At 48.3% G+C, this 16,819-nt stretch overlaps 1 protein-coding gene across 1 annotated transcript in view; it reads right to left on the bottom strand.

Moving 5' to 3' along the window:
- LOC119975014 (transmembrane protein 211) overlaps positions 1 to 16,563 on the bottom strand; it is a 299,181-nt gene extending 282,618 nt beyond the window's left edge. Inside the window, exon 1 of the mRNA XM_038814460.1 lies at positions 15,803 to 16,563. Within this exon, the coding sequence (XP_038670388.1) occupies positions 15,803 to 16,114 (312 nt within the window). The 5' untranslated portion in view covers positions 16,115 to 16,563. The remainder of the gene's footprint in view (positions 1 to 15,802) is intronic.
- Between the last annotated feature and the right edge of the window lie 256 nt (positions 16,564 to 16,819).

Raw genomic sequence — 16,819 nt, 5'->3', positions numbered from 1 at the left:
GCGTGCATCTTAATTCTCTTATCACACTTTTCAAAAATCAAGTATGTTTATTGTTCTTTGTGACAAGATTAAAGGCATTTAGGATCTGCCAAGGCCAGTATTATATTTTGACTGCATTTTGACCAATATAATGTCTACAATTTTCTCTCTCTTCCCTCGTGCTTTTTAAAATTATTTTGTGGGATGTGAGTGTCTGAGGCCAGCAGTTGTTGCCCATCCCTAATTGCCCTCGAGTGTCTTGCTGGATCATTTCAGAGGGCAGTCAACCACATTGCTGCGCATCTGGAGTCACGTGTAGGCTGGGCCCGATAAAGATTTCCTTCCCTGAAGGAAGGTGTTTGGTGAACCAGACAGGTTTTTAGGACAATCAGTGTTAGTTTCATTTTCATCATTATGAGATTAGCTTTCAATTCCAGATTTATTAATTGAATTTAAATTACACCAGGAGCTGTGGTGAGATTTGAACTCATGTCCACAGGGCATTAGCCTGAGCTTCTGAATTACTTGTCCAGCAATGCCACCACTATGCCACCGTCGCCCCTGTCGAAAAATATTGGATGTTCTACATTAGAAATGTAGGCTCAGGGCTTACAATCCTGTCACTATTTTTAAAAATCATCCACTGACCTTCAATAACCCCTTCCCATCATGCATCTTCTTCCGGTTGAGAGGCCAATCACATTCTTGTTACAACTGACTGGTAGTAGTCATGAATCAGGTACAGTGTAATGGGCAACTGCAGTTTTCCGCTCCTACCCCACCACTCTCCAGGAATATGCTATAATGGACCCTCCATCATGCGGCAATCCAGCCAGAATCCTGTCTGACAGCCTATGCCCTTAGCCAGAATTCTATCAGAGCAAAATCCTCCAAGCAGAAACCTCGGTCCTAATGATTTTCCCAAGCTGGAAACCCCTGTCATAGTGAGAACAGAAGATGTGGGTCAATGAACAAATAATCTAGCATCAGTCAGATGGAAGTATCCCAGGACTGGCAGTATTAGATTTAAGTAAGTCATCTGACAGTGCCAGTAAAAGACAGAACAAAATATCACTGGTAGAGTCAGGCAGGAGTACTGACATCAGACACAAGAAAGCATTATCGAACTGGTAGTACCAGGTCAATGAAACCAGTTTTGTTAATAAAACCTTTGGGAATATTGTTAAACAATGAAAAATACCTAATTCACATAAATACCCAGTCTTTTTTTTCAGAATGGTTATTTTGGTTAAAATGATAATGAGGAATGGCGTAGGTACGGTCCATTTGAAGTGTGAATTTCACAGGTTCTAAGGCAGGGGTGGGAAAACTTTTCAGTGCAAGGGCCACATTCAGAAATTCACAATTTTAAAGGGCCGCATAGTATATTAAGTAAAATAATTAATATTTAAAATAGCCAAAATAAAAGGTTTTTAAAGAAAAAAGCAATTAATTTTTATTAATTAATATTTTAAAGTAGAAACTTCACATGAAACACATGTTGTGCCGAGCAATGATCACCCTACTCAAGTCAATGTATCCACCCTATACCAGTAACCCAACAGCCCCCCCCAATTAACCTTAAAATAAAAAAAATTTAAAAAAAGACTTGATCTTGGTGGGCCGCATAAAGACCTTATGCGGCCCGCGGGCCGTAGTTTGCCCACCCCGTTCTAAGGCATAACTGTGTATGTTCTTAATTTACAAGGAGGCAGTGGTGCTTTGGACAGAACTTGTGGTTTGAGAGATCTTACAAGGTCAATCAACTACTCAGGCAATGGTTTTCCTTGATGGATGGTTTGACATATGGATTAAAAGACAGTGCACATCATTACAATTAAGAATTTATTGCAAATCATAGCAGCTGACAGGCATGTACCTTTGCCATTCTGGACGTGGTTTCAATGTTGTCAGCACTTTCTTTGTTCAGCTGGGTCTTTCCAGCAATTATTTAATCAAATCCATCTCCTCAAGACTGAATTTCTATTAAAACAAGTATCGCTGGTGCTCTTTAGATGCTACAACAACTATTTACATACTACTGTGTGGTTGGGTCCTTGCCTGGTGACAGTTTACCGGTACACACTTATCCTGTTGTATGCTGTTTTTGTATTGAATGCACAAAAGGTTATTCTCATGTTCTGACAAATCTCCCAGCATCTGGCACGGAGAACAATGAAAGGCGAAAATTTCCTGGTGGCAATTTTGTTTCAATAAATAAACTACAGCTCCGAGATCTTAGACAGCAATTTAATTCAGTTAAAACAAAGGCCCTAGTTTTGCATTAAGCATAACAATGAAGCTGCCAGAACTCACTATTATTAAGGAGTAATCGGACTGTAACTTCCAACATTTTCACATGCACAATTAGACATGGAAATCAGGAAGTTGCTGACTGAGATGCCTCTCAGTTACTAAATGAACCAATCAAGCTGTGAAATCCCTGCTGTTAAGGCACTCTTCTCATACTGCCTTGAGACCAGCCCACGTGTAAGTCTCCAGAGGATTAGAAAAGGGCATCCACGAATATTCCTGCAGGGGAGGCAAGCCTCTCATCTCTTTCCGTGACATCTTAGTTCTTAGCGACTGCCTGGTACACGAGATCAACTACTTCAAAATAAAGACGTCAATTCACCCTTCTGGATGGATTCCATTGTCAGCTCGACTTAATGGAAACACTCTCACCGTTAAGTCCAGGGATCAAAGGTTCAGGCTCCACAACGTGAGCCCAGAATCTAGTCTGGCAATTCAGTGCCATCTTTCAAATGAGAAACTGAAAGTAAGGGTCCATTTGCCTGTGGATTTTAAAAGATCCATCGGTAGCATGTCTCACGATAATATTTTAAAGAGAACAGAGCAGCTCTCCTAGTGTCCCACCCAACACTCAACCATCAGACCAAAGCTATATAATTGGTCATTGCTGATTATTGGCACTGCTGTATGCAAATTATCCACTACGTTTGTCCATGTGACATATCGAATTCATTGATGTGGCTGATTTTGGGCTGAATTTTCCCTGGTGAGTTGCACAGATAAGGAAAATGAGGTCATGTGTTCGCGCCAATAGTGCTTCCCCGCCATGGTTTGGCGCTTTGGCGGGGATTCCATTGCTTCTTTTTAAAAAAATAATTTTTATTGGAAAATGTTGTATTTATAACAACAACGAACCGCAATAAAATACCAACAATAACAATAATGATAACAGTCATAAACATTCGCCCATCCTTAATGAACAACAAAACATATTTTTTTTTTTTTATAAATTTAGATTAGCCAATTATTTTTTCCAATTAAGGGGCAATTTAGCGCGGCCAATCCACCTACTCTGCACATTTTTGGGTTGTGGGGGCGAAACCCACGCAGACACGGGGAGAACGTGCAAACTCCACACGGACAGTGACCCAGAGCCGGGATCGAACCTGGGACCTCAGCGCCGTGAGGCGGTTATGCTAACCACTAGGCCACCGTGCTGCCCTTAACAAAACATATTAACCACACCTTAAGTTAACACAATATTAAGTTAAATAACCACAGGAAAAAAAATAGAAACAGTAAAGAACACCCTCCATCCCCCCCCCCCCGGGTTGCTGCTGCTATTGACAAAGTTACCTATCTTTGAGCCAGAAAGTCCAGAAAAGGCTGCCACCGTTTATAGAACCCTTGTGCTGATCCTCTCAGGGCAAATTTGACCCTCTCCGATTTTATAAATCCCGCCATGTCACTGATCCAGGTCTCCACACTTGGGGGCCTCGCGTCTTTCCACTGCATCAAGATCCTCCGCCTGGCTACTAGGGACGCAAAGGCAGGAACACCGGCCTCTTTCACCTCCTGCACTCCCGGCTCCGCCGCAACTCCAAAAATCGTGATTCCCCAACCTGATTTGACCCTGGATCCAACCACCCTCGACACCGTCTCCGCCACCCCCTTCCAGAATTCTTCCAGTGCTGGGCATGCCCAGAACATATGGGCATGATTCGCTGGACTCCCCGAACACCTGGTGCACCTGTCCTCACCCCCAAAGAACCTACTCATCCGAGTCACAGACATATGGGCCCGATGCAGCACCTTAAATTGGATGAGACTAAGCCTCGCACAGGAAGAGGAAGAGTTGACTCTCTCCAAGGCATCCGCCCAAGTCCCATCCTCTATCTGCTCCCCTAGTTCCCTCTCCCATTTAGCCTTCATATCCTCCACTGACGACTCCTCCACCTTCTGCATTACCTTATAAATGTCAGACACCTTCCCCTCTCCGACCCCACACCCCCCAAAAGCACTCTGTCCATCGCCCCCCCGCGAGGGCAGCAAAGGGAATTCCTCCACCTGTCGCCTAGCAAACACCTGCAAGTATCTGAACATGTTCCCTTGGGGGAGCCCAAATTTATCTTCCAGTTTCCCCAGGCCCGCAAACTCCCGCCAATAAACACGTCCCTCAATTTACTGATGCCCACCCTATGCCACCCCCTAAATCCCCCATCAGTGTTCCCCGGGATGAACCGATGATTTACACCTAATGGAGCCTCCATCGAGCCCCTTGTTTCCCCCTATGCCGTCTCCACTGTCCCCAGATTCTTAGGGTCGCCGCCACCACTGGGCTCGTGGTATACCTCTTAGGAGAGAGCGGCAACGGCGCCGTTACCAGGGCACCCAGGCTCGTACCTCTACATGACGCCATCTCCATTCTTTTCCACGACCCCCCCCTCCATCACCCATTTACGCACCACTGACACATTGACTGCCCAGTCGTACCCCAAAAGGTTGGGCAGCGCCGGCCCGCCTCTATCCCTCCCTCGCTCCAGGAAAACCCTCTTCACTCTCGGAGTCCCATGTGCCCACACGAAGCTCAAAATACTGCTAGTCACCCTCCTAAAGAAGGCCCTGGGGATGAAGATGGGCAGGCACTGAAAGAGGAACAAGAACCTCGGAAGCACCGTCATTTTGACGGATTGCACCCTCCCCGCCAACGACAATGGCAGCATGTCCCACCTCTTGAACTCCTCCTCCATCTGATCCACAAGCCTGGTGAAATTATGCTTGTGAAGAGTCCCCCAGTCCCTGGCCACCTGCACCCCCAGGTACCTAAAACTCTCCCCTACCCTCCTAAGCGGGAGCCTACCAATTCCCTCCTCCTGGTCCCCAGGGTGCACCACAAACACCTCACTCTTGCCTAGATTTAGTTTATCGCCTGAAAAGGTCCCAAACTCAGCTAGCAGCTCCATCACCCCCAGCATCCCTCCCACCGGGTCCGCCACATACAGTAGCAGGTCATCGGCATACAACGACACCCTATGTTCCTCCCCACCCCGCACCAAACCCCTCCACCTCCCAGAATCCCTCAACGCCATCGCCAACGGCTCGATTGCCAATGCAAACAACAAGGGGGACAGGGGGCAACCCTGCCTGGTCCTTCGGTAAAGCCGGAAGTACTCCAACCTCCTCCCATTTGTGGCCACACATGCCATCGGGGCCTCATATAGCAGCCTCACCCATCTAATAAACCCTTCACCAAATCCAAACCTCCCCAACACCTCCCATAATTACCCCCACTCCACTCTATCGAAGGCCTTCTCCGCATCCAGCGCCACCACTATCTCAGCCTCCCCCTCAATCGCCAGCATCATGATGACATTTACCAACCTCCGCACATTCGTGTTCAGCTGCCTTCCCTTAACAAAACCTGTCTGGTCCTCGTGTACAACCCCTGGCACACAGTCCTCTATCCTGGTGGCCAGGATCTTTGCCAGCACCTTGGCATCCACGTTGAGGAGAGACATGGGCCTGTATGAACCACACTGCTGGGGGTCCTTGTCCCTCTTTAAGATTAAAGAAATCAGCGCCTGCGACATCGTCAGGGGCAAAGTCCCCCCTTCCCACGCCTCATTAAGTGCCCGCACCAGCAAGGGGCCCACTAGGTCCACAAACTTTTTGTAAAACTCCACCGGGAACCCATCCGGCCCCGGCGCCTTCCCTGACTGCACCTGCCCGATCCCCTTAACCACCTCCTCCAGCTCAATCGGCGCCCCCAACCCCTCCACCTGCTCCTCCTGCACCTTCGGGAAAGATAGCCCGTCGAGAAACCTCTCCATTCCCCCCCTCTCCACCATTGGCTCCGACCGGTACAGTTCCCCGTAAAAGTTTTTGAAGACCTCATTCACCTCTAACCCCTTCCGCACCACATTCCCACTCTTATCTCTCACTCCAGCAATTTCCCTAGCCGCATCCCGCTTACGGAGCTGATGAGCCAGCATCCTACTCGCCTTTTCACCATGTTCGTACATTGCCCCTTGTGCCTTCCTCCACTGTGCCTCCGCCTTTCTAGTGGTCAGCAAATCAAATTTAGCCTGCAGGCTGCACCTCTCCCCAACAATCCCTCCTCTGGTGCCTCTGCATACCTCCTATCTACCTCCAGCATCTTTCCCACCAGTCTATCCCTCTCACTCCTCTTGCTCCTCTCCCTGTGTGCCCGGATGGATATCAGCTCCCCACAAATCACTGCCTTCAGGGCTTCCCAGACCATCCCCACCTGAACCTCCCCCGTATCATTCACCTCGAGGTACCCCTCAATACTTGCCCGGACCCTCCTGCACACCTCCTCCTCCGCCAACAACCCCACATCCAACCGCCACAACGGGCGCTGATCCCGCACCTCCCCCATCTCCAACTCCATCCAATGCGGAGCGTGGTCGGAGATTGCAATGGCCGAATACTCGGCCTCCTCCACTCTCGGAATCAGTCCCCTACTCACCACGAAGAAGTCTATCCGAGAATAAACCCTATGTACATGGGAGAAGAAAGAGTACTCGCGTGCCCTCGGCCTCACAAACCTCCATGGATCCACCCCACCCATCTGGTCCATAAACCCCCTCAGTACCTTGGCCGCCGCCGGCCTCCTACCCGTCCTTGAACTGGACCGATCCAGTGAAGGATCCAACACCGTATTGAAGTCCCCCCCCCCATAATCAGACCTCCCGCCTCTAGATCCGGGACACGTCCCAGCATACGCCTCATAAAGCCCGCATCATCCCAATTTGGGGCATACACACTAGCAAGTACCACCTTCTCTCCCTGTAGCCTGCCCCTTACCATAACATACCTACCCCCCTTATCCGCCGCCACCTCAGATGCCTCAAAAGACACATTTTTCCCCACCAGAATCGCCACTCCCCGGTTCTTCACATCCAACCCGGAGTGGAAAACCTGCCCCACCCACCCCTTCCTCAGACGGACCTGGTCCGCCACCTTCAGGTGGGTCTCCTGAAGCATTGCCACATCTGCCTTTAGCCCCCTCAGATGAGCAGGTACCCTAGACCGCTTCACCGGCCCATTCAGTCCTCTCGCATTCCAGGTGACCAACCGGATCAGAGGGCGTCCCGCCCCCCCCCCTCCCCCGTCGACTAGCCATAGCCCGTCGACTGCCCGCCCCAGGCTAGCACCCCCCCGTCCGACCCAGTCCCCACGGCGACAACACCTCACCTCTGTCCCCCCGGCCCACACCAGCTCCTTCCTGACCCTGCCAGCAGCAACCCGGTATTCCCCTTTCCCCCCCCATGATCCCATTGCTTCTGATGCCTTGTTGTTCTTTAGCTGTCTGATGGCCTTTCCTACCTCGTGCCAGGTCGGGGTTGTGCTGACATGGTGACAGTTAGCATGCCGCGCGACGGAGTCTCTGTTAAGGAGGTCTTTCGAAGTGCTCCTTCCAGTGGGCACTGACTGCCTCTCTGTTCTTGATGTTCACCTCTCCAGTGGGCTGGGGCTGTAGGTGGTATTGCCTGTGCTACAGGAACCTTGTGCATCATGGTTATCGGTTAACCACTGCATCTCCTGTGCTTCCTCCACCCACCATCTTTAAGTCAGGGTTTTTTTTGCTGGGCCTCGCCTTTCAGCCGTCTGCAGAGCTGCTTTCTTGCTCTCCTGTTCAGATTCAGAAAAGCTTTGCGTTTGTGGCTTATCAGCTCCTGGATCTCCTGGTCGTTCACATCTAACCAGTCCTGGAGTTTCCCTGTTGAGTGACCAAGCACAATCTGCACTGGTGTTGATTATGGAGACCTTGAGAGCAGACCAGGCACCGTGGTCACTGTGTCTCCGGGTCACTGGGAGTCGCCATGTTGGCAGTAAGGTGCTGGCTGAATCAGGCTCTTTTTTCAGGGTCTTTGAGTGCCTCTAAATTGATTTCCTACGGCATTGTTTCTGTTGCCAACACTGCCTTGGGGTTACATTGACGTTGATCATCGAGGGGATTAGACGGTGGCCCGTCCAGCAGCCATCAGCTCTTGTCATGGCGTGGGTGATACACGTGTCTTAGCGGTCCCTCGCCTGGATTCTGGCGAAGTCAGGCAGATGCCAATGCTTGGAGCGAGGCTGTTGTCATGAGGCCTTGTACTTGTCTCTCTGACCGAACAAGGTGTTGGTTATGACAAGGCCTTGCTCTAAGCATTTTGTCAGGAGCAGGGTACTATTGGTGTTGGATTTCCCTCCCCCTCTCTGTCACCAAAGAAGTCTGTGCTCTTTCCCAATATGACGTTGAAGTTGGCTCGGAGGATCAGCTTGTCACCCATTGGAAACTGAGCCAAAGATTATTTGAGTGTGGCGCTAACAATTACAGTCAAAGACGAGAGACAAGTTCAATCGAGGCTTTATTGCTGTGTGATGCTATTCCTCCGGCTGCAACTGAAGACTAGAGTCTGAGTGACTCACACGCATATTTATACACAAGCTCCCTGTGGGCGTAGCTAGCCGGCAGGGGCTTACCGGAGGAATCTGTATTACAGGTACAGCCATACATCCCCCTACTGCAAGTATGCATATCTACAGCGGTTATCACCACATTGAGGCTGGAGTAAAGTTTCTCTTTGCAATCGTCTGTAGCTTCCAGTGTTGGGGTGTACGAGCTGGGACTATAGCACATTGGTTCTGGGCCGGAGGAACCGAAGAGTTGTGAGTTATCTCAGAAGGGGAGTCTCTGAGATGGCCAACGAGTTCATTTTAATGGTGAAGCCAACCCTGTGGAAGTGGCGATTCTCTTCTGTTTTATTTTTCCAGTAGAAGGTGTAACCGCCATTTGTTCCTTCAGCTGGCCTTCCCCTGCCCACTGGGTCTCGTTTAGGGCGGTCATGTCACTGTTGAAATGTCTGACCTCCTGGACAAAGATAGCACTGCAGATTCAGCCTGTCACAGTTGGGGATGTCCGTGAAGGTCATGACGTTCCAGGTCCCGAGCATCATTTTAAGGGGTGGAAGATGCCTGTGCGCGAGTTCCTTCAACGTGGGGTTGCGGTTGTACACCAGCTACCACACCGGCTGGCAGAGCGAGGCCTTGATCCAGTGGTAAGAGAGTCCAAACAACTGGAGGTCAGGCTGTATGGGCCTAATGCTGACAAGCATAGATGCTCCTATTGTCCTTCTTTTCCCTCCCCACAGGACCTCACTCCCTGCGCTTCATAAAGTGCAGTGCCACCCTCTTGAGCTCATGAGACTGCCACTGGCCTTTCACTGTTAATGGCCTCATTACTCCTTTCACACTATGAATAGTCCCATTGCTTCTCACTCACTGTTGATGATCCTGTTGCTCCTCTCTCATTCTTCTAGGCGGTGGTTACCACCTCCAGGTCCTCTTTCCACCTGTGCATGGCGCAAACACATGACCAAATTTCCCTTATCTGGAAGGAGGGTAACCTGCCAGGAAATGTTAGAGGTGTCATAACTGTGACCATCGTCAAAAACGGTGACAAGTTCGACTGCAGTAACTCCAGAGGAATTTCCCTGTGTCAGCCAGAGGGAAGGTCACTCCAAGAATCTTTCTTAATTGTCTTCTCCCTGTCGCTGAAAAGTCCGTCTCAGAGTCACAATACAGATCCCGCTCACTAAGGAGACGACGAACATGATCTTCACCGTGCAGCATCTACACGAGAAACAGGGAAAAGCACCAACTCTTGTACATGGCCTACTTTGACCTCAGAAAAGACATTTGACACGGTCAACCGTAAGGGAATATGGTGCACTCTCCTCCATTTTGGCTGCCTACAAAGGTTTGTCATCATCCTCCACCTGCTCCATAGTGACATGCAAGTCACGAACCTGACCAACGGATCCACCACAGGCCCAATTCACGTTCGGACTGGGGGTATGCAAGGCTGCGTCATTGCACTAACACTCTTCTCGATTCTCTTGCTGCAATGCTCCATCTCACCCTCAACAAGTTCCCCGCTGGAGGAACTACAGAACAAACATCCTCTGACATTGAACTACAGGATGCACATGATGCTCGTGTCTGTGCCGAGGTCCAAGTCATCAAGACCTTCACTGGGGCGGACAAGAGCATCAGTCTTACACAAAACATCTGTAAGGCAAAGATTCTCTACCAGCCTGTCTCCACCACACAGCACGCCCCCCCCCTCCCCCCCCCCCCCCCCGTTCTCAAATTCCACGATAAAGCCTGGACAATGTAGACCACTTTCCGTACCTCGGGAGCCTTCTGTCAACAAGGGCAGACATCGAAAACGAGGTTCAACACAGCCTTTAGTCTGTTAATGCAGCCTTCAGTGGCCTGAGGAAGAGAGTGTTTGAAGACCAGGACCAAGCTCATGGCCCACAGAGCACTAGTGATACCCGCCCTTCTATATGGCTCAGGGACATGGACTATGTGTAGCAGGAACCTCAATACCCTAGAGAGGTACCACCAGCGCTGCCTCTGCAAGATTCTGCAAATCCATTGGCAGGATAGGCGCACGTGTCAGCATTCTCACTCAGGCCAACATCCCCGACATCAAAGTATTAACCACGCTCGATCAGCTTTGTTGGACTGGAAACATCTAGCACATGCCTGACACAAGTTTCCTGAAACAAGTGCTCTACTCGGAGCTTTGGCATGACAAGTGAGCTCTACGAGGGTAGAGAAAATGCTTCAAGGACATCCTTAAAGCTTCCTTGATAAAGTGAACCATCCCCACCTACATCCCTGGCCTCAGACCGCACAAAGTGGAGGAAAAGCATCCGGGAAGGAGCTGAACACCAGGCTTTCATCTCGGAGAGCAAGCTAAAGCCAAGCATCGACAGTTAAAAGAGCGCGAGGCAACCCGCAACCCCACCCACCCCCTCCTCTAACCACCGTTTGCTCCACCTGCGACAGAGTCTGTAGGTCGCCCATTGAGCTATTCAGTCACTGGGAACTCATTTTTAATGTGGAAGCAAGTCGTCCTCGACTGCCTAAAAGGACGAACAGACACAACGGCCAATTAAGAAGCCACCTCCAGGAGCCCTGTTTAATTTGGGATGGCAGAGGGATTCCAGTGTTAGGAGATCCAATCTGACCTGCTGCACAGGATCCACTGCGGGGGAGAGAGAGAAAACCATTGATATGGAGGGGGCCCGCTCCGTACAGAACTGGTTTGGGCCGTACTTGCGAACTTTCAGTCTCAAAGAGTCGTGTTGCCTCCCTGATGCTGCTGGTGGGGTAACCACTGCCATTGTTGACCCATCTTCAGAAAAATCGCCCCGTGGCAGGAACTGAAACGCCACACTATTTCCTCATTTTGCTCTAGGTCCTGCCTTCAAGCCTGACTCCAGGGTGCTGGGAAGATTCTGCTCCCTGAGAACTTGAAAAGGTGCTTCAAATACATACAATTCCTTCTCATTAGCAGCTAGAGTTCATGCACTTGTGTGTGAGGCCTCCTACCAAGAAAACAAAAAATAAGCCTCAATGCGCTAACACATAAGGCTCATGTATAATATGCCACGCCAAAGGCCCATCGGACAATGCACTCGGAAATAAAACATAAGTATAATAATTCATAAGGAAGCTGTTGGTGACGAAGCTTAATTTATTTACATATTTACAGTTACATGCTTGGCACAGCATCTCACTCCCAGTGCAAACCTCACTGGGATGATAAATCTGATCAGGCCCTCAGTTGGGCCTGCTTTTATTCCCTGCCTTAACGAGCCCCAGGTGGTTGGCCTCCCCCCACCTCCACCTAGGGAGCTCAATACTCCATGAGTCCCATAGAGATATCAATAATTATTTCCCCATGGTCCTCATGGGGGTTATAACAATAGGACAGTTGGAAATCTAAAGGAGTCAGGTAATTCTGAAATTTCCCTTGTGGCAACACTCCAAACAGATAGGGAGGAATCAAATGGGAAAGTGAAAGTGTTCAGCTCCACTGCCAGAGGGATAGGGTTACACAGCAGATGATTAACTTTCAATTGAGCATGTTCACTTATGAAAACACTTGTGGCATTCAGCATCAGAGGAAAGGGGAGCAAGAATGGACGCTATTTAAAAATAAAGCAAATGTGAATGAGCTGTGCACCATTATATCAACGCATGCACACATGCATAAGCACAGCCTCAACCGGGACCTTGAATTCATGTCTCACTACATTTGACCCCCCACTATCTGGCCTGGGCTTGCGAAATCCTACCAACTGTCCTGGCTTGAGACAATTCACACCTCTTTAACCTGTGATTATCCCTCTCTCCAGTCGCACCATCTGAACCTGTAAAGACTTAATTATCTGCAAAGACTTGCATTCAATGTATCATCTTGCATCATTGGCTTTGTCTATATATGTGTTTGTATAACCTACCTCTTCGCTCACCTGATGAAGGAGCTATGCTCCAAAATCTAGTGATTCCAAATAAACCTGTTGGACTTTAACCTGGTGTTGTAAGACTCCTTACTGTGCCCATTCCAGTCCAACGCCAGCATCTCCACACCATTATATCAAACCCAACAAAGCTTACTTCAAATAATGAATCTTCTATCAGGTTTGAAGATGAATATTTAATCTAAAATGCCAGTTGTGTACTGCATGTTAGAAAATGTCTTATTTACTGCTGAAATAAGACATTTTGTAAAAGCTTTTTGTCCTGCACATACTAGAGTCCACTTGCCAACCAATCAGCACCATCTTATTCAGTAAAAAGATTTTGTTTCCCCAGACATTGGTATTCTTGTTATTGATCTGATGAGTGCAAGATGAAAAGCTTTGACAAAATGTATTTTTTCAGCAATGCTCACGTTCTGTGCGACCAAATAACTAAATATCATGTGCTACTGTTTATGCCGCACAAAGGACTATTGCATCAGAAATCTTTATAATGAAGGTATCTTACCCCCCTTCCTTATCTCTTTTTTCCTTAAGTCACTTTATGGATATCACTTCCTTGACACTTAAGAACCATAGAATTCCTACAGAACAGAATTGAGTCTGCACCGACGCTCCGAAAGAGCACCCTACCTAGGCCCACTCCCCTGCCCTATCCCCATAACGTAACTTGTACATCCCTGGTCACTAAGGGGCAATTTAGCGTGGCCAATCCACCTAACTTCCACATCTTTGGACAGTGGGAGGAAACCAGAGCACCCGGAGGAAACCCACACAGACACAGGGAGAACGTGCTAACTCCACACAGTCACTCAAAGCTGGAATTGAACCCGGGTCCCTGGCACGGTGAGGCAGCAATGCTAACCACTGTGCCACCCCTGGGTTACATTTGCCAGATGTCAGCCTAGATGCAGATGGTTGGCTAGCTAATCCACAATGAGACTATCACAGCCAAGCCCATTCTTGTACTCATCTGACATTGACACGTCTATACTTCCAGAATAAGTCACTGTGACCAGAAGCTGAAAGCCATGGCCAATTTGTTTTCTATTCCAATGATATTTAGATTGACTGACATCTAGCACTGCCAGCATACTATATTTTCTTATTTACTCTACAGTCTGTGTAGAAGTGTAGAGCATGATAGGTATCCCAATGCCACTCTACCACCTCGTGTGGTATTTACTGTATTTCAGTTGCATTTAAGTCCAAAGAATCCTCCAAAGGGTTAGTTTAATGGCTGAACATATAAGCAGATTATATGGATAATTTATCCTGCCATTCTAACAAACTCTGTCATTCCCTGATAAGAATCAAACTGATCAAAATGCAGAAAATCCAATACACTAAAACCAAATCTCATTTAAATTCACTCTATATCACTCCTGGCCCACGTGTCATCTTTAAATACACAGACCTGTGCAAAATTCTTCTAAATCACCCCATTTCTAATAGTCAGCCTACAAGCTGTGATTAATCTCCTGCCAACGTTTACTTAGCATAGGCAGCAGACGTTAGAAATCTAGTCACGTTTTTATTTTGGGAGGGGGGGGGGGAACTGTAATCTTCCTGAAAAAAATGTTCACCCACCCTTTTTATTTTGTTTGCGGTTGAGCGATGACCCAGAAGAACTTGGGCATCATTTTCAAACCTACACGCGGTGTGAAGTGCGTTTCGACACAATAATTGTCCTGTGAAGTTTGCCCAGTGTTTTCTCGATGACGACGGTTCCTCCTTTAAATGTTGTCTATCTTCTTATTTGGTTCACAAGGGATTTGGAAATGAATGCCTTGTCGGTCTTGTGGCATTGAATATATTAACTATTTTTCTCCTCCGATTTATAGAAATTGTGACGGGATATAATTTTAACCGCTGGGCAAAATTTATTAAACCACCCCCGCTCCCCTCCCCTCCAAGACTGACAGTCAAGATTCAATTATTCATACAAATGCTCTTGCGAAACAATGCCTGATAGAAATATTCCTGGGTGGATAGGGTAAATTCTATTTAAAAAAAATAAAGTTATTGGTCGCCTGTTCAAACTGGCCATTCAATTGAGCTGGAGATGTAAACAGTAAACAGGAAAGCTGCAGACGGTCGTGTGACTGGTGAATAGATCAGAGTGAAATACTGCGTCTCCTGCTGGTGGAGATTGAGCTACAGCGCGGACACATTCAATGCAAAAGAGCTGTCAAGCTAATGAGTCCCATTTAATTCTAATTGTCTAAAGGTTGTCCGGGAAATCTAGCGCATATAAGAAAGAGTTCAACCTAAACTGTTTTTTGCAAGGTAGCCCCCCGCCCCCCCAAAAAAACACATTACTGATTGCCTTAACTGCCGGAACAGTGACAATTCTCACTCAAGGCGTTGACCTGTAAACACAGAGACACCTTCCAGATAAATCCAAGCACAGGGTGAAACTGCTGCACATCACTGATACATAAACTGATACATGATATCACTGATGCACTGGCTGCTGCAAACCGTCTGATAACTTCAAGGCTCTCTGAACAAAAAAGAACAAACAAACATAGGGTAACTTTCCAGTCAGCGCAGATTAATCGCCGGGGGGAGTTATTGGGCAGCAGAGTCTCAATCCAAATAATAACAGGAATCCCACCGCCACGTTTTAATCTTGCGAATCCACAGCTGGAAGATACACGGAGATAGGGGACTGAGGACTCGCATTGCATATTGTCGAGAGGAAATAGACTTTTTGATTAACCGCTGGAGCTAATTTTATCCTCTTTAATGCTCTCCCGATCACAGATCAATCATTCATAAACCCGACACCGAATTGTCACTTCTTAAAGAGAGGAAACAAAATGGGAAAACTAGATTCAAAGGAATCAAACCATTCGGGGTTTACCTCCCCTCCGTTCAATCATTTACTCCTCTTTTCTATTAGAAATGCCACCAAATGATTGAACTAAGCATCTCGGTTACCCGTTTAAATCTTAAAGCCATGCATATATTTTTCTCTCTTTTTCAAGGTTTACATTTGCCACAAGGCAAAGATTGTCCTCCAAACCAAGCGACACATTTGTTACAACTTGTACAATGCAACGTTGTCCTCTCCCTCCCCTCCTTTACGCTGTCTCAGTCAAAACATTTAAAAGCGGAGAGAGAGCAACAATAACACACACACAAAAAAACAAGAGAGCGCAACAATAACAATAAATAAATAAAGAGAGGGATAAATAAAGAGCGGAGTGAGTTACCTGCCAGGAGCCGGAGGGGATGTCAGCGAAGCTGCCCAGGCCGCCGAAAGTGTAACAGTTGTAGACGGTTTCGGAGCAGTGCCAGAGGAGCCCGAAGCTGACCGAGTCTTTGCTCTTCTCCTTGACGATCCAGGCGGGCGAGATGAAGCTGAAGCTGCAGACAGCCACCAGGCAGGAGGAGAGCAGCACCCACAGGCAGCCCACACACGTCCACATCCTCTGGGCTTGGGGCAGGAGACTGTCCGCTGGCATGTCCACGAAGCCCAGCTCCGCACCCGCTTCTTTCTTCTTCCGATCCAACAACGAATGCATCTGGAAGACAACTGAGATGCTGTGTGGGGTGGGTGGGGGCTCCTTTATATATGTTTTTCCTAAAAACCCTCCCCCTCCGTCCTCCTTTATAAAATCTTCACATCCAAAAAAAAAAGTCGCGAGTGAGATCAGTCCATCCAAGAATCTGACATCAGCCACTTGGATTTCTCACCACCCAGAGATAGTGTTTAAACAGAAACAATTCTCGTGTTGTTCAGTCCCCGTGGGTTAAATCCGGACTCGCACACCCCGAATGGAGACTGGAAAGGTGGGGGGTTACTGGCAGTTAACAGCGTGTTGCCTCTGCCTCCCTCTCTCGCTCTCTCTCCAGTCTCTTTCTCGAGGAAGGGAGATTTTCACTTGTCACAGATTGGTTGGCGCTTCCTCCTCTCTCTCTCTCTCTCTGTGTGTTCTGTGTGTGCATTGCTTGCTCAATGCCGCTAGGCGCAGACAGGTACCTGCCCGGTGAGAAGGTCTCCAGGAATGGGAGTGGGATGGGTGGAGATACGCTGCTGGAGGGAAAAGGGGAAGGAAGCCAGCGGAGGAGACAGCAAATTGTCTCCACAACATTGAAGGGGGGGGGGGGGGGGGGGACTGACACCGTCAACATGCGTGTAGCAGTTTGCCAGGATTCCGTTTGTGGGACATGAACTGGAGCTCAAAAATAGAGAGGCCCTTCGGCCCATCGCGCCGGTGCCACTTAAA

This window comes from Scyliorhinus canicula, chromosome 12 (assembly GCF_902713615.1).
Source record: "Scyliorhinus canicula chromosome 12, sScyCan1.1, whole genome shotgun sequence".
NCBI lineage: Eukaryota > Metazoa > Chordata > Chondrichthyes > Carcharhiniformes > Scyliorhinidae > Scyliorhinus > Scyliorhinus canicula.
Note: the sequence above shows the minus strand (reverse complement) of the source record. Positions and strands in the feature narration are given on the sequence as shown.